Source organism: Microtus ochrogaster, unplaced genomic scaffold (assembly GCF_000317375.1).
Source record: "Microtus ochrogaster isolate Prairie Vole_2 unplaced genomic scaffold, MicOch1.0 UNK29, whole genome shotgun sequence".
Lineage (NCBI taxonomy): Eukaryota > Metazoa > Chordata > Mammalia > Rodentia > Cricetidae > Microtus > Microtus ochrogaster.
In genome coordinates this window covers 4,076,834-4,102,833 of record NW_004949127.1, presented here as the reverse complement: position 1 = coordinate 4,102,833, position 26,000 = coordinate 4,076,834, and the positions used below count along the sequence as shown (strand labels likewise).

General features: G+C 38.9%; 1 protein-coding gene across 2 annotated transcripts in view; it reads left to right on the top strand.

Moving 5' to 3' along the window:
* The window catches only part of Cpq (carboxypeptidase Q), a 363,530-nt gene that overhangs the window by 132,076 nt on the left and 205,454 nt on the right, over window positions 1-26,000 (top strand). For both annotated transcript variants that reach the window (XM_013354109.2, XM_026789766.1), the window contains one exon: window positions 7,124-7,331. In XM_013354109.2, coding sequence (XP_013209563.1) covers window positions 7,124-7,331 — 208 coding nt within the window. The remainder of the gene's footprint in view (window positions 1-7,123; window positions 7,332-26,000) is intronic.

Below are 26,000 nucleotides of genomic sequence, written 5' to 3'. Positions count from 1 at the left end.
TGCTGTATACAGATAGCCCTAGTACTCAGTTGTGATTGGTACCAAGAAAACACTAGTTCTCTGATTCGTCATAGATGGCATATTGGTGGCCTGTCACTGCAGAAAAAATCAGTTACAAGCATATCATATGACTGATGGCAGAAAAAAAAAGATCATTTCAGCACATTTGTTGGGGGAGGAGGCCGATTGTTTGTCCCAGCTGCCCAGAACCAAAATAACCACACAGAAACTATATTAATTAAAACACTGCTTGGCCCATTAGCTCTAGCTTTCCATTGGCTAACTTTTATATTAATTTAACCCATTTCCACTAATCTGTATATTGCCACGTGACAGTGGCTAACCAGCAAAGATTCGGCATGTCTGACTCTGGCTGCTCCATGGTGTCTCTCTGACTCTGCCCTTCCTTCTCCCAGCATTCAGTTCTGTCTTCCTTGCTTACCTATGTTCTGCCCCATTAACAGGCCAAGGCAGTTTCTTTATTCATTAACCAATAAAAACAACAAATAGAAAGAAGGGCCTTCCACACCATACACTTGTATGTTAATTTGCTACAGATGTCCAAATGCCTGTGTGCTGGAATGTAAAGCCTTCCACGGTCACTGCGCTAGCATCATGCTGTCTCTCTACTAGTTGTGGCACAGGCACACACCATCAAGAGTTTGATTCTGTTTATTGGTTATGCTATCATTTGTTTCAACAGAATGACTGTGGGGTTTTGAAAACCCAAATGAGTGTTAAGTATGTTTCCATCTCCATAAATTCATTATTAGTCCTTTATCATGTGGATCCTGTGTACAGTTCTTGTATTTCAGTGTGTTACCTTAATGTTCCTTCATCTGTATGGTTCATGGTTTGTTGTTGGTTGTTTTAAGATGCAGAATTCTTTCATTTCCCTGCTACCTGGTATGTGACTACCCTGTTTCATTCCTTCTAGATTTTCACATTTATACATGGAAATACAGAAAACATCATGTTATATCTTTCTTTTTACCATAGTGCCAAGGAATTTTCCAAAGCAAAACAACCAGGACATGGTGTTTTTATAAGTTTTGCTACATATTGAGGGATCTCTCTATATACAGAGCAGGCTATGGAGACTGAGTCATGACACTTGAGAACATACTAGCTGAGGTTTGGTTTATCTGGAGTGTCTGGAGCTTTCCCTTTCAACTTTTTGATCTCCCCAGTTAACCCACCAGGTCAGTCCACTCTGGGAAAGCAAAGTGTTCTGATTCCAACAGTAGTGTCTTCACAAAACACCTCATGGACATGCCTGCATGTTTGACCAACTACCAGAGCACTTTCTGGCTAGTCAAGTTGACACAAAAATTTATTCATCACTACATCTTAGAAAAATAAGGGCTTAATCACAAAAAAATTATGGTAGGTGGTTGACTTGTTATGTTGTGAGAAGCCCGGGCTCATTCTCTCTGTTTTTACTTTTATACCTTTGTCTTTGTGCTGGATGACAGTGGACACAGATAGCTATTGGTCCTTCAAGCTTCTATTCTTATTGTCTAAGTGAGAAAGGAAACAACAAGGTACAGAAAGAATTGTCTCAGTCACTGTTCTGTTGCAGTGAAGAGACACCATGACCAAGGCAGCTCTTATAAAGGAAGACATTTAATTAGAGGCTTACTTAGCGTTTCAGAGGCTTAGTCCATTATTATCATGGCAGAGAGCATGGCGCCTTGCAGGCAGATGCTGCAGCAACACCTGAGAGCCTCATCCTGATTCTCAGGCAGAGAGAGGGAGACTGGGCCTGATGTGGACTTTTGAAACCTCAAAGTCGTTGACATACTTCTTCTAACAAGGCCATACCTCCTATTCCTTGTAATGCTTTCAAACAGTCCCAATCCCTGGTGACCAAGCATTCAATTGTATAAGCCTATGGGGGCCTCTCTTACTCAAACAACTACAGAAGGACAGAGCTCCTTCTCTGAACTTTTGCCTTGATATTTGGGTAGGAATGTGCTATTTGTCCACCTCTGCCACAACATTTTAGCAACTAAGCCACTTTCTAGACCCAACATTTTATTTTTCTAAGTTTACATCCTTGCATGCATTTTACTTTTTAAAGATCTTGGTTACATTAATGTTTGTTCTATAGTTTATTTTATCCTTTTTGTACATTTTATAGGGTCTTTAAATTAACTTTTATCTGGACTACATATTTATTAGTAATGTGTTTTGATGATTTTTTATTTTAAAATATTGTCAAATACTGTCATTTTTCTAAGGAATGTTTTTTTGATATTTTTATTATCAAATACATTTAGCATGAATACATTCGTTGAACACAAAGATATCATCAAGCAACATCTATAAAATCTTGAAATATGGTTAATCTTATAAATCCTTGCTTTATAGAAGGAAGAGTTATACGTGGACTTGACTTTTTTAGAAGCACATTCTAGCATGTGATGGTAAAGCACTTGTTTACAGAACAACACAGAAAGGGCAGTTGAGGATGGGCGTCTCCAATGCTACCCAGGTGATTGCAGAAGGTTTATAGGAAGAGCCATCTAATTGAACCTGAAACAAAATGTCCAGCTATTATTGTCTGGAAGGAGCAGGATGCCTTGGGGGTCAATACTGCGGGGAAAAAGGCACCTTCAGTAGGCTAAGAAGCCTCTTTGAGCTGAGTGGGACTTGTCGGGAGTGACAGGTGCTGAGCACAAAGAACAAAACCGTGGCCACACTTCAGATTTTCTACAGCACAGCTTTGTATCTTCCTTTCTGGCAGGGAGAGCGAGTGGAGAAGTCTCTACATAGGGTAGATGGGAAATACTCCATCTAGAAAGTGTTAATAGCTGGGATACTGTGAGCTATACTCCTGTCTTAGTCTTTCTTACAAAAGGATGAATAGGTATTTCACAAAACCCAGTTCTTTATGAGATGGAAGAAGTGTGTGTGTGAAAAAACTTTCCATGGCCAGTGGGACTTAGGAAATGTTCAGCGGAGCAGGCTTCCCAATTCTGTTATTTCTCAGTGCCTGTGAGAGACTAGTGTACATGCAAATCCTCCAGTAGGGAAATAGGCCCTGACTTAATCATGTGTCTTCTCTCTCCACCCAGTAAGCTTTCTTAGGTTCATATCTAGTGGGTTATGCATTGAAAGCAATTGATACTTTCTCTCATATCTATGTTCCTCAAGTCTCTGACTTTCTCTTGCTGGGAAATGTTTGTGTGTATGTACAGTCCCCTGTGGGAGTGTGGGTGCATATATGCCAAACCTTGCATGTGCATGTCAGAGTTGGTCCTCTGTTTCTATCTTGTTTGGAAGATACTCTCTTCATTACCCACCTCTATGCAAGCCAAATTAGCCAGGCTGTTCTCTGCTGGAGACTATGTCAGGCTTTTTATGGGTTCTGGAGATTGGAATTAGGTCTTCATGTTTGGGTAGTTAGAGCTTTACCTACTGAGTTATCTCCCCAGTTCTATTCTGTTTTTATTTAAATTTTAAAGAATAAAGAATGTTAAACTTTTCAAATGTCCTCACTTGATGTTAGCCAAGAACTATCACATGCTATGAGTAGTAAGGTCAATTCTGTTCTGGTAAGAAGGCATGAGCTAATGATAATGTATAATGGAAATTTAGGCTGTAGCAACCTAATGAAAGATAGTGGTCTGAATGAACTGTTTTCTGTTTGTCTGTCTGTCCATCACCAGCACATCTACTGTCATCCATCTATCTGTTTATCTATCATCTGCCTATCATCTACCATTGATCAGTGACCTACCTATGGTCTTGCTATGTAACACAAATAGGACTTCACCTGACTCCAAAGTCTCCTCCCTGGGATTATAGGCCTGCATCAATACACCCATTTAACTGATATTTAGATACCTTTCACTCTAATTAATTAGCTTAATTAATTAGTTACAGGGTTTTTCTTTTAGAGTTGACACAGACAACAGTAGGTAGTTTATCCCATAGGACATTTCTTTGGCTAAAGTTATAGTTGACACCTGTCAAATTATTTTGGTGTCTCATGTCTTTATCACTTGCATCATCATTGTTAAATAAACCATATACATCAATAATTTATTCTTCTAAGTCTTCATTTTGATTAATACTGATATAGATATGTTATATTAGAATAAAAATGAGAGGGTAACCAAATTAATGTGATGAAACAAGTATACATAAACAAAAACTGTATAAGAAAAAATCAAATAGAAAACATATGTTTTGTGATATTGAGTTTGAATTGCAAATTACATAACATAATTAATATTTATGTCAGACTTTTTAAATGCCAAGATGTTAAGTGTAAAATTTTAGGTATTTAAAAAATTTCTGAAATTGTTTCACAGGAAGATACTTCATGCTGTCCTTGTATCTCCTGTACATTTTTGAATTTTAGAGAAAGAAGCCACAAGTTGTTTCTCTGTGCTATGGCTATTAAAACACAGGGTTGCTTATTCCTCTAAGCATTCTGACCATCTTCCTTCTTTTCACACTCTGGTCTTGTTGGGTGCCTTGCTCTGTTTGGGAAGACACTCGTCTCTGAACCTCTGCTTGTAAAGTGTTTCCTCACTGGGGTCTGTAGAGATTAAAATACTGATCATGTCTGTTGGGAACACACCCCCATGCAGCTCCTTTTCCCTGTGGAATACATTTAGGAATCTGACTTTGTTCTGCCTCTTTTATACCCTTTCAACTGAATTGCAGAAGTTGGAAATAAAAGGTGGCTCCCACCCATACCGTGCTTCTCTCCTGGGCAGGTCTTTTGTTCTTAACTCATGGGGAGAGAGACTGTTTTGGTTTTTCCCTTTGTGAAATTATATGGTAGAAACTTTTGTGCTTTTGTGTAGTTAATGACAGTATAAAAGTCTTAAATGAAAAAAAAAAGTCTTAAATGAATTTACTTTTACTACGGTTAGTGACAGTTTAAAAGTCTGAGATGAATTTACTTTTAAGATGTTAGATCTAAAAGAAAAAAAATACAATAAAGCCAATTGTAATTATTCCAAGAGAGTTACTTTCAAATTACTTTTTAAGACAAACAAGACATTCTACTAAACAGAGAAAGTATTTCTTTTAAAACATCTCTAATAAAGACGTTTTCAGAAGTTCAGACACAAGAGCCTGCAGCTTCAAAAGCTTAATCTGCGTGCCATTCTCATGACCAGATCCTTTCTTCAGAAACAGTCCCAAGCTCTAAGTACCCTGTATGTACTTAGCCAATGTGTTATTTGCTCCTACAAAACTCGGGCTGTTTCTCCTGGCGACAAATAACCACCCTCTTGTCACCTGCTTTCCACAGCATGTGACATTAGCACCACGCAACTGCTCTCTGGGTCTGCTGTGAGCCTTGCACATTCAAAGACCTCAGCGGTATAAAGAACCTGGTGCCTTTAGAAAGAACCAGTCAGCAGTGATTAGCTTTAAAGACGTTAGACCTATGTGTGGCAATCAAGGGGGAGATTTCAAACTTACTTGCTTAAACATGGTATGCGTTTTATGTAGATATATGGAAAAAATTCAGGTGTCTTCAAATGATGAAACTTTTGTAAGATGCACAAGAAATTTAATGAGATTTAAAGACCTGGTGGCAGCTTTCAAGTTTCATTTTTTAAATATGTTCATTTTATATTTTGTGTATGCTATCATAAATCTCATAAATTAGGTATACAGAAACACAATTTTCCAAATGAGAAAATACTAAGATTTTCTTCTTTAAAATCTGGAAATTGCAGCTTGATTTTTATAAATAAATTTTTTTCTTGCATATAATCCTAAAGTTATGAAATCTGCCTCCAACTTGCTCAGTGATGTCATTTTGATATGTTCACAGAGTTGTGCAACACTCACTGAGTCTAGAACATTTTAATTAATACCCCAAAGAGACTCGATACTCACTAGCATTCACGCACATTTGTAAACTAACTACATTTTATTTTCATAGAGACTGAGGATGTCTCTTGGGTCAAAATGCTTGCCATGAGAGTATGAGGACCAGATCAAAGGAACAATGGAAAAAAATAAGAAACAAAAAAGACTCTTTAGACTTAAGCTGGGTAAATGTAGCCTGCCTTCCTGTTATCCTAGAACTGCAGGAGACAGAAAAAAGTAATTATTAGGTGTATGCTAGGTAGATTAGACAGATCAACAAGTTCTGGGTTCCTCATCATGCAGACATTAATATATAGATTAACCATCACAAATAACTGTTTCCATTAGTGCCATACATGTAATAGATTTCCTTTTCTTCTAACAAAATAATCAGCATTTCTTAATAGCATTACAAAATTTCTTGGTTGTTTTACTGTTTTTTTTCTATGCAATTTTCTGCATCATCACAGGGTTGAATATTCTGTGTTTTGTGTTTCAATGGATAGAGGGGAGGCCCAGTGTTAGTAACTCTAGAGCTGAGAGAATCTGACCTGGTTTCTTGCCACACATGTGGACCTTGTCTATAACCTTGATGGGTTTCAGAGGCTCCCTCGCCCTCCTTATGTGAGTTCATTTCTTGGTTATTTTATGTGGGATTCCCCTCTTCATGCTGTGAATACCATTGGTTAATAAAGAAGCTGTCTTGGGCCTGGCAGGGCAGAATAGTGGTAGGCAGGAAAAACTAAACTGAATGCTGGGAGAAAGATGGCAGAGTCAGAAAGACACCATGTGCCGTGTAGCCACCAGAGGGAAAAGATGCCAGCTGTTAGCTGGACCTTGCCAATAGGCCACTAACCTTGCAGTAAAATATAAAATAATGGAAATGGGTTAATAATAGATGTAAGAGCTAGCTAGCAATACGCCTAAGTGGTTGGTCAAGCAGTAATTTAAATAATATAGTTTCTGAGTGATTATTTTGGGTTTGGACAGCTGGGAACAAGCAAGCAACCTCCTTACTACAGTTATTCTTGGTTATGACAGCATTGTCACTATCCTGAAGAGATTATGCCAGTTTGCCACATTACGATTGTCCAAACTACAAAAATGTAATCTTTTAAATGACATAATTATTAAACTTAGGTTTGTGCAGTTTTATCAAAACTAAAAGTTATATTCATATAAAAAGCAAATCCACACATCAGTAAAAGTCTGGGTCAATATATAAGTGCTTTGGATAAGTTTTCACCCTTGAGGTAATCTGGTGGTACATTTTCTCAAGTCCTCACACAGGTGTTCAGGAATATCAAGATGGTGTGCCCAAGATCCCGACAGCCTGTATCACAGTGGAAGATGCAGAAATGATGTCACGAATGGCTTCTCGTGGGAACAAAATTGTTGTTCATCTGGAGATGGGAGCAAAGACCTACCCAGATGCTGATTCCTTCAACACTGTAGCAGAGATCACTGGGAGCAAGTATCCAGAGCAAGTGAGTGACACGGGAGGACTTCTGGTAGAGGACGTTCTGGTCCGGTGGCCATTTTTAGAACAGTTGGGAGAGAACATGAATCTGTTAGGATGGCCCTTATAGACTCATTAAAGCCTGAAGCTTCATATACTTTCCCCATTAATTGTTCACCACACTAAAGAATGGAAGACAAACTCAAGGGCAGAATAAGACCCACAACATGGAAAGTCAATCTGAACGGAAGAGAAAGTTGTGTGTATTCCCTTTAGAGCTAGAAATCATCCCAACAATTGAGACTGTGTTAATTTTATGAATATTTTAAGAATCATTTCAAAGTACAATAATGTAGAATCTAGTTTCTTCATTACGAATCAAGGAAACTAACCTAGATAGAAACTTCTTGTCTAGGTCTGCACAGAGCTACAAAGTCTGTGAAAGGACCAAGCTCAGAGAAATACAAATTCAAACCAAGCTTTGATCCACAGTTCAAAGTGAGGATTACAAATTTCATGTATGTTTCAAATGATTTTAGAAGCATATCTACACTAGCCAAATGTTACGTAATGGGCTATTTGTTCCTGGACTTTAGAGAACTTATCTCCAAAGCAACTGGCCTGTCACTGATCTTTATAAAGATATGTGCCACTACCAGAATTAGTGTGAGAAGCAGATGAGACGTGTCTACCAGAGAGCTTGCATGTGTTGGGCACATCATAGGCACTCACAGAATTTACATATACTTAATATGATACAAAATATGCAAAATATTTTGTAGACATTCTGATATAAGTCTTTATTAGTAACAACTATAACTCTGAAAATGCAGCTTATTATTTAGAATTATTCATAATTTCAGATGTGTATTCCTGTGACGGTGAGGTGAAGGAAAAGGTTAGCAGTTATGCCTGGTGATGGAGAAGTGAGATTTCTGCACAGGTCTGGATGTCACACTTCTGCGCTCCAGTAAAGGCCCTTAAAGGTTAGGACCCTTTCTGTGCTTCTCAGAGCCTAGAACCTGGGCGTCATTATTCATGGGGTCATGACAAAAGCAAGATCTCACCACCACAGTGAGCCAGTTAGCCATAAAGAAACTGAATTTAAGTGTTGATAAAAGAGCAAGTCTGTCTCCTTGTCCTTTTGGGAAATTGGTCACAGGAGAATAGTTAAGAGCCTGTATCCCAACAAAGAGTCATCAGGTACCTTACAATATAGTCTTCACTGGGTTGTCTTAGCAGCTTTCTGAGGTAGACAGCAGAATCTGAACCTCGGGGAGGCAGTGGGAGTGTAATATAGGAATCTTCTGTAGCAGCAATGGCGTGTCAGGGTCTAAGGCTGAGGTGTTAGGCAGAGGAGGTTTGGGGAGCCAGAGATTGTGTATATCTCAGTTGCTCTGGCAACTCCCAGGAGGCCATGGGCATTTCCTAGCTGGGACAGCTGGAGCCTCTTTATGTAAGGAATAAATTATCAATTTAAATGGGTCGTTGAATGAACTCTGAAAACATATGCAGTAATCATTACTACAACCATGGTCGAGACTGTTTTCGTCATACACAGGCTCCCTCGGGCCTCTTTGTAGTCCATTTCTTTCTCTGTCTCCTTTCTCACTAGGAAGCAAGGCTTTTCTACTTCCAGTTATGGGGAGTGGAGGAAGCCCTGAGTAGTGAAGTCCTGAGTGTGTCTTTGTTTAGCATGGCCATGTTAGGGTCCCTTGACTTAGACCCAGGGAAGTGACAAAATCCCTTCCCTAGCTGGTGATTCTCAGGGGGTTGACAAAGCCTTTCTCTGATCCATGAGAGGGTGTTGATAGTATATGCAGAAAATGTCCACCATATCTGTCCTCTCTTAGATTTTTATGACCTGCTTCCTTACAGAGACTGCTCCTACTAGGATTAGCTAAACCTGTGTTCTTGCTCCAGCTTTTTGCCCTAAACCCTTTCTCCTTGTTTATCTGTGTGGAATAGTCCACCTCCTTGTTCATCTATATGCAAAAACCCCATCTCCCTGTTCAACCCTATATAGCATAGGGAGCTTCCAAGATGTTTCATTTCCTCCATCAGAGAGCCTTATCTACCTGATTCCAGCTTTTCTGCATGTCTCTCTGTGTGTGTGTCCTTTCTTCATCTCCCCAGTCAGATCCATCCCTGGACATGCCAGGCCGATGCATTTGTGGTCTGATGATGTGTAACACCTTCTGCCTGGGTGGGAACACTTTCACCAATTTGAGCAGCTGTTTAAACTTTGATGAGCAGAGTCATTATGAAAAGTTTTATATTGGTTAGTACATTTGTTCATATCATAGCCTCCGGCTGGAAAATTTTAGGGAATGGGGTTAAGTTTTAAGCTGTCAAACCTGTTCTTTCTTTTCTTTCTTATTGTAAACTTTTTATGGCTGAGAACCAGCCAAACTAAGTCATGGGAGGAAAAAGACATGTGTGGCAAGCATGAAACATTTCATTGTTTATTTTCCAAATTTCTGAAACATGCTTGTGGCCCTGCATGCCTCTGGGCTCAGCTAAAAAGCAAACAGAAACAGCTCCAGCCAGACGGCTTATTTTCAGTAGACTGCCACCCAGGTAGGCAAAGCAAACCCAGGTGACTAGGCATTCCTGGATTCAAGTCATCCTGGTTTACCAGATGGGACTCACAAGCATGGGACTGTGCTTGTTCATAGACTGTACACCTTGCCCTGATTAGTGATACAACAATTTGAAAATAACCATAGTTACTGATGAAGACTAATACACATTCCCAGTGTGCTTGGTGCTGATAGGTGTCATTCTCGATTCTTTTCACATATTTATTATCTCCTTAATAAGTAAAGTTGTTATCCCCATATAACAGTCAAGGCAAACAAAGCTACAAGGAATCACAGAGTTTGTGATCTGGGTAGCAGAACTGGGATTCAGTTCACATCTATCCTATCCAATAACCTATGTTCTCAGCCATTCTTCACAGTGTACTTCTTAATCTCTTTCTGGTTTGTAAAATACTTATACCTAAACAAGGCCCCTTTTTACGTGGAATAAAGGAAAATGGAAACAACCGTCAGCGTTAAAAGTAGAAAATGCTTATTGAATACATGTGTATGTAAGGCATGAGATTAGGAGTCATTCTGAGCCAGAGAAGAGAAAAGATAAAAGGGTGTTTCCTAGTGGCTGGTGGGCACATTCAAAAGTGCCAGCATGGCTGTAATTGCATCATTTTACTGTAATTATTTATTGCTTACATGTCTACCTTTTAGCTGCATTTCTGGGTACTCTGAACATATTTATTCTATGCTTTAAAACACTGAAAGGCTGTGTGCACTGAATTCTGTGGGCAGTAAATTCCGGAATGAATTTAATCTCCCCTGTAGCCCTGTATGCTGGTTGGCTTGGTACTGACTGCTGCATAGTTCTGTGACTTATAGTTTGCTCTCGTCTTTATTTTCCTCAATCCCAACAACAGGGTTGATTATTACAGTCCTCACTTTAAGGATGAGGAAGCCAAAGAAGATTCAGATGTGATTAACAACTAAAGTCAGTGATATACCCCACAGTGTGAGATAAAAGAACACAAAGTATGTGAAACTAGGAATATCTTCAGCTGATAGTGTTTGTCTAGTATGTATGAAGCCCTGGGCTTGATCCCCAGCATTGCGTTAAAAATGGGAGTGGTGGCATTTGTAATTCCAGTGCTCAGGAGATAGAAACAGGAGCATCAGAAGTTCCAACTTGTTCTTGGCTACTTGACAATTTTAAGGTCAGTCTGGGATACAGAGGACCTTGTCCCAGAAGAAAACGGCATAATTGTAATTCTTGTACAACTTGACTTAGTCACTGCACACAGCCTTTCAGTGTCTCAAAGCATAGAATAAATATGTTCAGAATATCCAGAAATGCAGCTAAAATGTAGACATGTAAGCAATAAATAATTACAGTAAAATGATGCAATTAGAGCCATGCTAACACTTTTGAATGTGCCCACAGTGCTTTCTATCCCCTTCTGAGATGTGGAACTGAATTCCTCGCTTACATGTGAACACATGTTAGTGACTAACTTCCAATGAATGGTGGCCAAGACTTGAGCCAAAAGAGCAATTGGCTTGTAAGCAGTGCGTTTTTCTCTTCACACATTGTTTGTTCATGCTAAAGTAGATGCCAGTTATCATGTTGGGAGGGCACATTAGGCCACACATGGGGGAGGTTCATGTGATAAGGACCTAAAGCCTTTTGCCATCACACAGCACAAGCTGACTGACAAGTTGGTCTAGATGCCTGACTGCAACCCTGGCCCATTCATGTCAACGATCATGACAGACCTCACTGAACCATGCCAGATTCTTGACCAACAAAAGCTATGGAAATAATAAATATTCGTTTTAAGACACTAATTTTTCTAGAAAACTCACATACCAATCAAGAGTGGAAAGGAATATAATAGAATAACTGTGTCTGAGTTGTCACAAAAGCTGAATGGTGAAGATGAGAAGTATGAGCTAGAGTTTAATGAGTTGGTAAAAATTTATTGCAAGACGTCCTATGCAAAAGAGGTGGCTGTGTGCACAAACACATGGACGTGTGCCACAGCCAACACACTTAAGAAATTGCACAATACTGGATGAGAAACAAGTCACACAGCTCAAAATGAACATGATTTTGAGAAATTTATCATGTTATAATGTAACAGCTGCTGTTCATATAGTGATTATGATCCAAATGGATTGTTTTAGAAGAGAGGAAATTGATCAAAACATTGTTTGAAATATTTATTTGCCTAGATACAGGGAGGAGGGGCTTGGTCTTGCCTTGAAGTAAAGTGTCAGACTTTGTTGGCTGCCCATGGGAAGCCTTGCCCTTTCTGGCAAGTGGGGGGTGAGGTTGAGAGAAGGGGATGTGGGAGGAGGGGAGGGAGTGGGAACAGGGATAGCTATGTAAAATGAGAAAATATTGTATTAAAAAATCTTAATAAAAAGATAGAACACTTATATAGCTTCATACACAAGCCTGCCCAGTCACTAAATTATACCTTGAGAAAGACAAATCAAATTTACCTACATTCTATTTGGTTCTATTGTCTTGGGGCAACCAAAATGTTACCTTTTCAATGAGGCAGTTAATGTTATACTAATATATTTTCGTAGCATCAAAATACATATTATTTTGACTTGCCCTTATGAAAATAAAGGATTTTAAAGAGAAAAAAAGAAAAAAACCATAGAGTGCTGTCATATAAGGAGTCAGACTATTCAAAGCAGCCACTTTTCTCTGGCACTTCACTGTCTGGGTATATGTTTTGAAAACTTTTGCTTAATGTAGAGCCAAGAAACTAACTAATGAGGAACACCTGGGTTTTCCCTGGGACTTCACTGCTGCAGTCCTGCTACAACAATCGGGTAGAAATTAATATTTCATAACCAATTAGATGATTTCCTATGCATCATGTTACTCAGCTGAGATTTCAGGAATAGACTTGCCCATATCGACTTGTTATTCGATGCCATACCTCATTCATTGACTGACTATTGCGTGCTACCTATGTATTTTCCACAGTGATAGACTCATAAGCCTACTTTGGCATTTCCAGAAATCTCTAGGTATCTAGTTTCAAGTTTACAGTTCTAATAGATAATAACAATTCATGATGAAATAAATAAATAAGAAATCTGTGTAGGTCTGGAGAAATGCCTCTACATTTTAAAAACTCTATTTGCTCTTCCAGAAGATTCAAGTTCAGTTCCTTCCTAGCATCCATACACGATGGCTCACAACTGTCTATAACTCCAGCTCCAGAGGATGTGGTGCCTACTTCTAGCCTCCTCAGACCCTTGTACATATGTGGCATACACTCACACATACACACAAACATACACTAACAAAAAATTAAAATATTGATGATTAGGTTGGGTTTTTAATAGAAAGTCAATATTTATGCTTGAAAATAGAGAACAATGAAGATATTTGTTTGGAAATTTATCAACTCAAAAAGATGCTATTAGCATTTTGGATTCACCTCACTATATTATTTACTGAATAGTTTTACATACTTAACATACTTACATTTTTATAAATACTGTCAAATCCTGTTTTTAATTAGCACTTTAAAAATACCTCTCATTGTTGCAGGGGCTTCTTGTTTGTCTTGGCCTCCCAGAACCAAAATTACCACATAGAAACCATATTATTTAGATCACTGCTTGACCCATTAGCTCTGACTTCTTATTGACTAACTCTTACATATCAGTTTAACCCATTTGTAGTAATCTGTGTATCGTCACATTGCTGTGGCTTACCAGCTAAAGTTCTATCTGGCTCTGGCGGGGCTACATGGTTTCTCTCTGACTCTGCCCTTCTTTCTCCCAGCATTCATCCAGTCTTCTCTACCTAGCTCTGCTCCACCCCACCCTGCTCTGCTATAGGCTAAAGCAGTTCGTTATTTATTAATGGTATTCACAGCATGCAGAGGGAAATCCCACATCATCTCAAAGCAATTGGAGAGCTAGCTCGGCAATCAAGAGCACTTGCTGGTCTTTTGAGGACTAGAGTGCTGTTCTCAGCACCCATCTCAGACAGTTCACAATCACCTGTAATTCCAGTTCCAGGGATTCTGACATTCCCTCTGGCTTCTGTGGGCAACCACAAGCTTATGTGCACACATGCACACACAAACACAAAATAAATAATAAAGTAAATCTTTCAAAATATCCCTTGAAACAGAATTTTAATATATTTTATAATTCATTTAGCCTATCACTGGATCAGTGATCAAATATGAATCTCTTAGTAAAAACAGAGTCATAGCTAAATATTTAGATAGCTAGGGGATTTTGTGTTGGTCTTTTTAAACTGTGTCTGGATCTTGCTTTAAATGATATTCAGTAGAAAGCTTGGGAAGAGCTTAGCATTATTCCCCCTGGCCAAGAGAACTGCCGTAGTACAGTTTTGATGAGCATTGTGGCCATGTGCCAAATGTGCCGTCAATGTGTTTTCTTTCTCCTCTCAGGTGTAGTGCACAGGAGTGAGTTCATATCCGCTGTTGTTATTCATATGCCTCTTTGTTATACTGCTCAATAAATTAAGCATGAATGATTAGACAAAGCATATTCTTATTCTGTGCACATTCTTGTTTCTTAATTTAAGGTTAAACTAACTTAATTTAATGTCATAGGAATTTTTAGCAGTCATTATGGGCAGTTAATGCATGTTATTCCTTAGCCATGCATCATCTCTTTGCAAAATTACAATATTTAATACCAAATTTATTCTGACTAGCTTTATGCAAAGCACTTCTTCTCTTCCCCCATTGTTTATTGTCAGTTCATAGTCCAAGAATGGAGTGCCTGCAAGGGGAATTCTGAGACCTTGTGAGACACCTCCAAGAAAACAAGAAAAGAGTCTTGGGACCTCAGTTTCTTTAAAACACAGAATTGTCCTTGAAATGTGTTTTCTTTCTCCTCCCAGGTGTAGTGCACAGGAGTGAGTTCACTTCAGCTTTTGTTATTCATATGCCTCTTTGGGAAAACATGGTTTTGCTATGTGTGGCTCCTCCTTGTGATTAAACTTGTACTCATCTGATTCTCTTCTACAGTCAGAGTATAAATGGTCTGATGCTGGCCATTGCACAGGCCTTTATTGCACCTCACTTCTAGGCCTCACTCTCCCCAGTTAGTGTGGTAAGCAAGTAGCCTCAGGAATCAGAGACCTGAAGTCGGCTATGAGATAAGGGAGTGGGAACCCTCACCAGAGGAAGCAAGTGAGTATCATGGGGCAGAAACCAGGGAAGGCTTTGCCTTGTGTTGAGTTTGTTCATCATTTCTTAAAGAAAAAAGGAACACAAGTATAATCCCTGGTTTGCAGAAAAGGGAACTTTAGGTGAATACATATGGGACAGAGTCCAAAAGAAAATTCAAAAAGGCATATAAACAAGGAGGGAAAGATCTGAGTTCAATTTTGAATCATTTGGACATTAATTCAGACTTTTATCAAAATACTTTGATAAGGAAGATAGTAATCATGAAGAAGAGATAATTAATTTCTTAAATGAATATAAACCACATGATCAAACCTTAAAGTTGATAAAAGGGGCAAAGAAAGAGTTTTTCCCTATGTAAGCAAAATGAAAAGTAATAACAGTACCATATATGCCATTGACAACTCCCTCAGGTCCCTATGTGTCCTCTATTACTTGAGGATGACCCTGAATTCTGGCATGAGGAGTTTGATAATCAATTTAATCTTAAATTCCCTGTAGTTCCTGATGAGGACGTTGGAGAGCCTGTGAAAATACCAACTTTACAACCTATGCAAGCTAGGGTACAGCAGGGAAAAGGAATTTATTTCCCAATTCCTCCCTGGCCTCATGATTTGTGCTAGGTTATTTCCAGTGCAATTTCAGCAAAATCAGAATATTTGCCTAACATGCACTAGCCAATCTATTTAAAGCTCTAGGAGGAGAGACGGCATTGGACAGTCTTGCATATTATCTCAAGGGCAAGAAGAGACCTGTAGTTATTTGAATCCAGACTAAAAGAGCCATTTGCATATTATGTGGATCCTCCACTTCTTTATTTTCCTTTACTTATTTTTAACTTACTTATTTTCCTGACTAAATTGTCTCCTACAGGTATTACAGGATGATAAAAATTGGGAATGAGTGTATTTATACATACCACAAGGGAAAAAATACTGTTTACCTTACTCTTCTTGCTCAATTAGTAATTCAGGGAAGAACCAAATGTCAACAAGTACATAGATTTGATCCTTGCTGTATTATATTAACTCAGGGTTTTTTTTATTTTTTTATTAATTATTTATTAAAGATTTTTGCCTCCTCCCTGCCACCGCCTCCCATTTCTGTCCCCCTCCCCCAATCAAGTCCCCCTCCCTCGTCAGCCCAAAGAGCAATCAGTGTTCCCTGCCCTGTGGGAAGTCCAAGGACCACCCACCTCCATCCAGGTCTAGTAAGGTGAGCATCCAAACTGCCTAGGCTCCCACAAAGCCAGCACGTGCAGTAGGATCAAAAACCCATAGCCATTGTTCTTGAGTTCTCAGCAGCCCTCATTGTCCACTATGTTCAGCGAGGCCGGTTTTATCCCATGCTTTTTCAGGCCTGGGCCAGCTGGCCTTGGTGAGTTCCCAATAGAACATCCCCATTGTCTCAGTGTGTGAGTGCACCCCTCGCGGTCCTGAGTTCCTTGCTCTTGTGCTCTCTCTCCATCTGCTCCTGATTTGGACCTTGAGATTTCAGTCCGGTGGGTCTCTGTCTCAGTCTCCTTTCATTGCCTGATGAAGCTTAATATTCAGGAGGATGCCTATGTTTTTCTTTGGGTTCACCTTCTTATTTAGCTTCTCTAGGATCACAAATTATAGGCTCAATATCAGTTTTTAAAGAGCATTCAGAACTCTTTGGATTTTCAAACTTTATCTACTGATACTATGGAAGGATAGAAAATTATTATTATATAGCTGACAAGATATGGGATTTTCTGATATGAACTAAATTTGTGGATTCCAAAAATTATCCAACCTTTGAATGTCCACAGATAGATGCTTATTTTATTGATGGTTCATCTAAGGATATAGAAGGGGTTCATGGTCCAGATATTCACCAGTCTATTAATACTTTTTTTCCTCAGCCCAACAAACTGGTTGTTTAGATTCATCTATTATGGTTAATTCATAAACTCTTAAATATCATTTCAGATTTTGCTTAGGTTGTAGGATTATTTCTAGCAATAGACTCAAATTCCAACCTCCCTAGTTCTATTGCAGAAGGAAATAAGCAAGCTGATGCGTTAATCTGCCCTAGTTTTACTCCTCCAGAAGAAAATTGGGGAGGGATATGCATCTGTAATTGTAGATGGATCCACTGAAACATTATAGATTCCTCTTTGACTCCTCCAGCCCCAGGTCATCAAGGTCAATGGCAAAGGGTGACGAGAGAGTAGAGGTCACCAGAAAGATAGCAAACCTTCAGCTAAATGGCAAAAGGAGAGATCATACCATCAGAAGTCAAGCCTGCCAATCTGTACTAATTTAAGGTCCTGTGCACCAAGGAATACATTATGCTCTAGCCGCTTTGACCTGTGCATGAGGTCAGTACCAGAGCACATGCATTGGTCTTATGTTTCACATCCTACTTTACTTCAGTTTGTAGACTGGATAGATCCAGTCTGTTATCTTCACCAGTGATTCTGTTTATGCCTGGACCTTGTGACTGATAAACTCATTCATCTGAAGATAGGATTGCATTTAATTTTTCTATGGGATTTAAATTACTTCCTATTTGTATAGGGCGTCATAACATTTGTATTACTATTAAAAGCAATTCTGGGCTTATGTTCTACATGACACTGGAACTACTATCATGTGGGTTTCTTTTCAAGCTATTCTCTAGAGTTTTTTGATTAATATAATAATGTAACTAGTAGTACCAGACATCATTTGGCTCACTTTTCTTAGTGGAAGAGTAATTACACACCATGCTTTTATTGTTCTAATATTATAATTTGATTGCTTATAGGATGCTCATGTATCAAATGACAATTATATTTATCTACAATATCTCAAAACCACTCTGGATATTCTGCTATTAAAAAAATTAAGAAGGTATGGAGAAAGTGGACAGCCTTGCTTGTTCCTGATTTTAATGGGATGGCTTTGAGTTTCTCTCCATTTAAATTAATGTTAGCTGTCAGCTTGCTGTATATTGCTTTTATTATATTTAGGAATGAACCTTGTATCCCTAGTCTCTCCAAGACCTTTATCAAAAAGGGGTGTTGAATTTTGTCAAATGCTTTTTCATCATCTAAAGAAATGATCATATGGTTTTTTTCCTTCAGTTTATTTATATGATGGATTACATGGATAGATTTTCGTATGTTGAGCCAGCCCTGCCTTTCTGGGATGAAGCCTATTTGATTATAATGTATAATTTTTGGATGTGTTCTTGGATTTGGTTTGCCAGTATTTTATTGAAAATTTTGCATCGATGTTCATGAGTGAGATTGGTCTGTAATTCTCTTTCTTGGTTAAGTCTTTGTGTGGTTTTGGTATCAGGGTGACTGTAGCTTCATAAAAGGAATTTGGCAATGACTCTTCTGTTTCTATTTTGTGAAACACATTAAGGAGTATAGGTATTAGCTCTTCTTGGAAGTTCTGGTAGAATTCTGCATTGAAACCATCTGGTCCTGGGCTTTTTTTGGTAGGGAGGTTTGTGATGACGGTTTCTAATTCTTCACAACTTACAGGTCTATTTAAACTGTTCACCTGGTCTTGATTTAATTTTGGTATATGGTACTTATCTTAAAAAGTGTCCATTTCTTTCACATTTTCCAATTTTGTGGCATACAGGCTTTTGTAGTAAGATCTAATGATTCTCTGAATTTCCTCTGCATCTGTGGTTATATCTTCCTTTTCATTTCTGATCTTGTTAATTTGCATGTTCTATCTCTGCCATTTGATTAGCTTGGATAGGGGTTTGTCAATCTTGTTGATTTTCTCCAAGAACCAGCTTTTTGTTTCATTGATTCTTTGGATTGTTTTCTGTGTTTCTATTTTGTTGATTTCAACCCTCATTATTTCCAGTCTTCTACTCCTCCTGGGTGATTCTGCTTCTTTTTTTTCTAGAGCTTTCAGCTGTGCTGTTAAGTCTCTAATGTGTGCTTTCTCCATTTTCTTTATGTGGGCACTTAGTGCTATGAACTTTCCTCTTAGCACTGCTTTCATAGTGTCCCATAGGTTTGGGTATGATGTGTCTTTATTTTCATTGAATTCAAGGAAGACTTTAATTTCTTTCTTTATTTTTTCCTTGACAATGCACATAATTTTTATTTACATAGTTGTAAATATTGTAAATATTGGCTCTTTAAAAGAAGGGTAAAATTCCATGTTTTAATTTTTAAATATTTATTTTTATTTTGTGTATATGGGCAGTTTGCCTACTTGTATGTTTGTCTGTGTACTGTGTATATGCAGTGTTTGAAGAGGCTGGAAGATAATGGTAGGATCCCTGGAACTGGAGGTGCAGATGCTTACTAGTCTCCATGTGTATGCGGGGAGGAAACAGTGCTTGTTTGTTTGTTTTTTGCTGGAAAAAATATTGAAGTCATAGGAAGGCATCTCAAAAATTATGTTTTTCAGTGGTATAATATTCATTCTAATCTGCATACCATTCATTTAGAATCCACATGACCCTCCTTCTGAAGATGGAATATATTGAAACCTATATTTTAGAAGAAACTTATAGGGAGGAAAATATAGATGTAAATCAAAAGAGATCAGAGCACAAGAAAGAAGACTTTGCCAAGATTCTTTCCTTTGGACATTGTGTCTCTATCATTGTGCTTCTAGTGGCTCATACTAAGATCTGGACTCATGACCAGAGATAAGGACAGACAGAGGAGGCTGACACTGAGGATGCCCTAGGGAATTTTAGAATTTCAGTCTCAGTTTTCCTTTCTGCAAAATGGGGATGCTTGAGGATTTTTCTGAAATAATATCTGTGGTTGCTTTGGCCAAGAGTTGCATATTCGTCACCACTTTTAAGAACTAGGAATTCCAAGAGAAAAATATTTTCCTCTTAAAGAAGTAAACGCAAAAAAGGACTTCCCACTGCGGAGATAGGAAATACATAATCAGAAGTCCTTGAAAAAACTTCAACCATTAAAACAATGGATTAGCCAAAGGCAGTTAAGAGAATATAGGTACACTGATGATTTGTTGGAACACGGCAGTTAAAATCTGCAGTACTTCATTTTTTAGCATCAGTGGTCCTAAGGCCACTCAGAACCTCACTGTGGGATGAGGCTGGAAGGATTGTGGAGGGAGTAAAAAGACTGGCAGGTCACAGAGGTACCAGTGGTCCAGCTTTCCGTGCTCAAATCCTTCTTCTAATGAACAGTTATAGTTAGATCTCAACGTATTAACAAGTGCCCCACTATGGATTGTAAGAACATCAAAAATGCAACAGAACTTACTGAATTTGATAAAAAGGATATAGGAAATTATAAAATAGGTATCTAGGAAACCTCTGTGGGAAGGAATCTAAGACCAAGATTTTAAATATTCTAGTCAGTGAGCAGTTGTGACTAGATTTGGGTGCCATGGTGTGAAACGAAAGCACCCTGCTAGCTGACTGATCACTAATAGGAAGTGATCATGAGTTTCGTAGCATGTGTGTGCCTTTAATCTTGAACAGAAGCCTGAGGAGAGGATTAGTTAAGGGAAACTTTAACTATCATCCATACCCACTTAAAACATGACTTTTTGTTATGTTACGTCTGGAAAATTCTCCATTTATTCTCAGTTGGACAGAACATGGGTTTCTTGGAGTTTGGGATGTGTTGGCATGTAGGAGTTGGAAATAACTGTTGTTTATTTTTTTCATTCCAGCATTAGATCTGGCAGAACAACATAGGAGAGTAAGAAGTCAGCATGGGAGACACAGAATATGGGAGAGAAGACATGGGATGTTAGACCAGATCATAGCCAGACAGAGGAACTGAGGGAGTATTATCTCTGATGCCTCTCTTTTTCCCGTTTCTGATATCTTTTCCCTCTGACCAAACCCTCTTGTTGAAAACAACCCAGTGATATAGATATGGTTCCCAGTGTTATAAGTTACAAAATCAGTCCTCAGAGGTTTCTGTAAATTTGCTCATCCATATAATAAGTGTCTGGGGAAAGTCAGTTTTGTAAACCTGGCTCTAAAATTCATCAACTCCCAAATTTTGAGCCTAAGGTATCTGAGTTGATAGTGCCACCATTAACAAAAAAAAAAGTATAGACAAAATGTATGGTTTGGAATGGAATATGGGCAAAAGAAGTGGCACTTAGCTTTACCTATTCTAACAGATAGGGAGATAGCAGTTATTGGTGAATATGGGGTTTGAAGCTGGTAACTGCCTATTCCTTAATAATATTATTTCCTCATATAACTATGTTTAATGAGACTTTCATACTTATTTTTGTGCCTAAGGGTCCAAAGTTCTGCCTATGAATGTTACATAAGCGTTAATTTTATATTATGAGGATTAATCATGGCTGTTAGAATCATGGAATCTCAAGGTTGGTTGGAAGCTTAATTTTCTCTGAGATTTTTTTTTCTGTATTCTGGTTTTGCTTTATAACCCAGTGATTTTAGTGGCATTCTCTATGTTTAAAAAAACGATTCAATCCAAGAGGTTAAAAAAATCCTCCTTGTATGTAGACAATGTCTAGTTGTTCCTAGTTCTACACACGACATGAAAAAAAAATACCTAGTGACTGCTTCAATTTCTTCTCCATTTCCTCAGTGGTTCCCTGTGGAATATCCGCCTTCAGAGAGACACTGGCTCAGGTAATGGAAATACACTTAGCACATAGTTTGTAGGTAATCCCTTAAAACAGTGACTCAACAAAAAGCCACTCATCCACGGCCACATCCTTGCCCGGTCCACATCCAATGACTGGCTCTTACAAGCCATTTTATAGTTTAATGTGTGAGAACTCTAATTATTCATCTGAGTATCAAGACTGCTCATGAACTCAGCGAGGCCATTGGCTCCATTGCAATTTAACAGTACCTTCTGCCCCTTGCTTCTGTCCTCTCCCTTTTACAGGTATACATCCCAAGGACATAAACTTTTGAATTTTTTCTTTGATTTTTGAGATTATAATATAATTACATTGTGTGTCTGTGTAACAATTAATGACAAAAGAGATAATTAATTTGAAAGAACAAGAGCGGTAGGTGTATGGGAGGGTTTGGAGCATGGAAATGGAAGGGGAAATTATTTGATGCACGATTCTGGCACAGAGCCTGCTTTCTGCAAAGCCTAGTCATTAATTTTCAGCATCACATTTCTTGGGAATCATACCAATTTATTTATGTACCCAGCGACTTTCACAAGGCTGTGTACAAGGTGATACCTATGTATAATCTTCAAGAGAGCCATAATGCATTTGGATTTGAAGACTATTTTAAGTCCTTTGCTATGTGAAGCTCATACAGTGTGGAAAATTTCCACTGAGGGTGTCTTAGCAGAGGGTCCTCTTTGAAATAAGCCTGAGATGAAGATTGATGTGTGAGAAATTTGTTTTCAGAAATTAAATGAAGGAATATAAGTAGGAGATTTGGAACAGCAAAGAAAGGAAAATGAGGGCTGGTCAAAATAGCTCATCAGGTAAAGGCACTTTTTACCAAGCCTAAACCTGAGTTTGATCCTTATAACCCACATGACTCCTGGAGTCCTCTTGTCTACCTGCTTACCCGCACACACATACACACAGAGGTGCGTGCATGCGTGAGCACACGCACACACACATGCACACAAGTTAACAAGCAAACAAAATACAAAAGTATGGAAACTGGTCCAATGGTTTGTTATTGAACTACTTACCCCATAGGGGTTCACGCCTCTTAAGACCCTCATGTACAATTGTTTGCCAGAGTTTACTATTTACCCTTGATCCCACTTGACCAAGCATTAACCCCTAGATGTGAACTGTACCTTCAGGTATGTTCGTGAGTCAAAACAGCTGTGGGTGCCTGGCAACCTCCCAGGAGACAGACAAAGAAGCTCTGGGCAGAAAATGAGAGAGGTCAGATGCAGCTGAGCAAAGTGTATCACACGACCTCTGTGCACAAGCTGTTACTGCAGCAATGATGGGGAAAAAGCATTAGACTTAAAGGGTACAAAGGCCCGGCACACAGGGAATTGACATAACTGGATAGCCATGACTATAAAATTACATTTCTAGATCTCTTCCTGGACAGTAAAGTGCATTGAAGTGAACTCTTCATGCCCTATTTGTCCAGTGTTTCTACCTCCTCTACATTAACTATAAGAGACTTTGTAGTGATTTTGATGCAATGAAACAATTTGCTTTTCCCCAAGGTCTCAGTCCTTCCAGTAGCTTCTCCAACAGAAAGGTTTCACTTGACGACAGAACGCTTTCTGTATGTAGACATCACCAGCTATCCCTAGTTCTGCGCTTGAATCAAAAGTCCTAAATGTCTACCCCACAAGAGTTTGTGTTTTGTATTTATAAGATGATTTCCCTGTGTTCTATTACCCTGGCAGTCTTGCATGGCCTAGCAAAATGTCTAAATGTCCTACTTCTACTAATCACTCTAGGCATTTGAATTAATAGAAGCAATCAGATTGGAACTGAGAGGTTGGTGACCATGTGGGGGCTAGCCTCCCCACATCAAGACATCCGAAGCATTGGAAGGTCTGTGAGGGGAGAGGATAGGCTGAGCTCAGTACAGGAAGCCCATCTTAGAAACTGTACTCTAGCTGGAGGACAGAGAATGAAGACAGAAGGCCCAAGACAGAGACCTGGGAAATCAAAGTCAAACTGCAGAATAAATTCCTGAAATAGCAAGTACTCATTCTATGATATGTACTGCAATGACAGACATTTTTTATTGCATAATTTTAGGCAATTCGGTTCTCATAGTTTGTGAAGCAGGTGAAGTTATTATTGATCTGGTAGGCAGGTATGGTAACTGGGGTACTAGGGAGTCTCATAACTCATACATAACTGAAGTTGGTTTCAAATTCCAAGTGCATGCTACTCTGACCATTGCTTAGGACAGTTTTACTCATGTTCCTCAGACAGAAGCTTCTTATGTATTATAAATTCCCTTGATGCAAGCCAAAAACAGTTCAAAATGTGTGTGTGTGTGTGTGTGTGTGTGTGTGTGTTGACAGATGTAAGAGACACAGGTTTGTATGTCACCTCAGATGTTGTGAAAGAAGAAAACAGGCTGGTGACTAGTTAGCAATTGATGTTACAGTGTTACAGGAAGGGAATACAGACCTTTGGAATGGGAATTGTCGCTGTCTATGATTTCACTGATTGGCCAGAGCTCTGTGATTCTGTCTGTGACTTGTTAATTTCAGACTTGTGTCTAGGTCTAAGAATGTAGTGGTACTGTTCCCACCTCTCTGCTTTAGCGTTCTCCATCCACATTCTGGGTAATCAGAAGACTAAACACCATGTGTCCTTTTCTACATTGAACTCACATATTATTCGTTGGAAAATGCTGGCAATGTCTTCTATTTGTCTTCCCAGCAGTTATATTATAGTGAATCTCAGGTGTGATTATTGTCCATATTTGGAAGCTCAGAGCATTTTCTTAAGGCTCATTCAGCCAGAAAATGGGTTTGCAGATTTTCAGTGTTTTTACTGACAGTTCCCAAGACTCTACCCTGTATGCACTTTCTTTATTCTGTATTATCTCTTTATTTGATCCTTTCTTCCAGCATGAATGGTGTGTGTGTGTGTGTGTGTGTGTGAGAGAGAGAGAGAGAGAGAGAGAGAGAGAGAGAGAGAGGAAGTAATTTTCTTTATATATTTTATAATTACTAATTTCCCCCTCATATTCTTTGATATGTAGCACTTTTCATAACAGAAAATTCTGTTCATTAGTTCCCTTTGGATGTTCTAAAAGTGAACCTGAGTTTTCTGCTGCCATTCATATTTCAGTAGTAGTGAAATAGTCTGGTGTCAGATGCTGGTGAGAAGATGGGAGACAATGAAGGACAGCAGCGGGCTGAAGCAGGAGACCTTTTCCACAGAGTGGTACACCTGTTTAGAGAGTGACTTCCTCACCATGGAAATCTGGTCCCCGTGAGACAGAAGTCTGCCTCAAGTGAGATGAAAGATTTGTAGTTATATTTGAAAATTGAAAAATTGTTTAGAAATCTCAGGTTATCAGAGGCAAAGATATTCATGTATTGGCTGATGCAGGAAATAGATTTACTTTCTTAAAAGCTAGTTGATATTGCTGTTAAAGTTCATCTTCCTGAAAAACTGGACAGCTATCGCTCTCTTTGGTTACACACACTGATAACCATCCAGCATTAAGGGAAGAGATGTTTTGCTTCATTATGTATTACATCTAAATAACCCTTATATTCTCCAGGATGTTTAGGCTTCCAGTCACATTCTCAGAGGATTCTGGAATTTTCCTCACCCCCCCCCCCCGCAGCCTGCTCCATCATCCAGTGAGCCTCTAGTGCCTCCTCAACTGCTTTTCTTTATAGCTTGGTGAATGTTCCATCTTGAATTTCATGCTCTGCCACTTGTGATGACAGCTTATAATAAAGCCAAGATATGACCAGCAATGTAAAATGACTGGAGTTTGCCCAGGATGTGCAATGTGCCTTCCACAGGGGACAGCTGTGGTGAGAATGAGGGGACTTAATACCTCTTTTTCCATGGATATAAAACTTTGTTATGGTAAACTAACCCTCTGATATCATATAAACTGCTGGCATTCTAGATTGTTTTAATGACCACTCCTTATTGCCTAATACTAAGCATTACCATCTGTTCCTTTCTTAATTATAAATGCAGCAGGAATTCACAATTACATCAGCAACAGTGGGAATAAAATGGAGCCAGAGGCCCGAGGTTTCCACAAGGCAGCCTTCCTCTAAGTCTTTCCTTCCGTTGTAGGCATCAGTCGGTCAAAGAGGAGAATTTCTTCTCCTCTTCTCAGGATATCACCATGAGAATATTGCACACTTCTTTAAGTGAGAGGGAGAGCGCTGTTTATTCTCTGTCTTCAGGGATAAGGAGTGTGTGGGCAGCTCTTTCTCACAGTATTGGAAGCAAGTGATATGGTCACCCTGCTGTTATTGGCCAGTGCTATGTGAAGAGAGAGAGAGGAGTTGTAATAGCATAATGTCATGAGTCACATCCATCCCCCAGAGAAGGG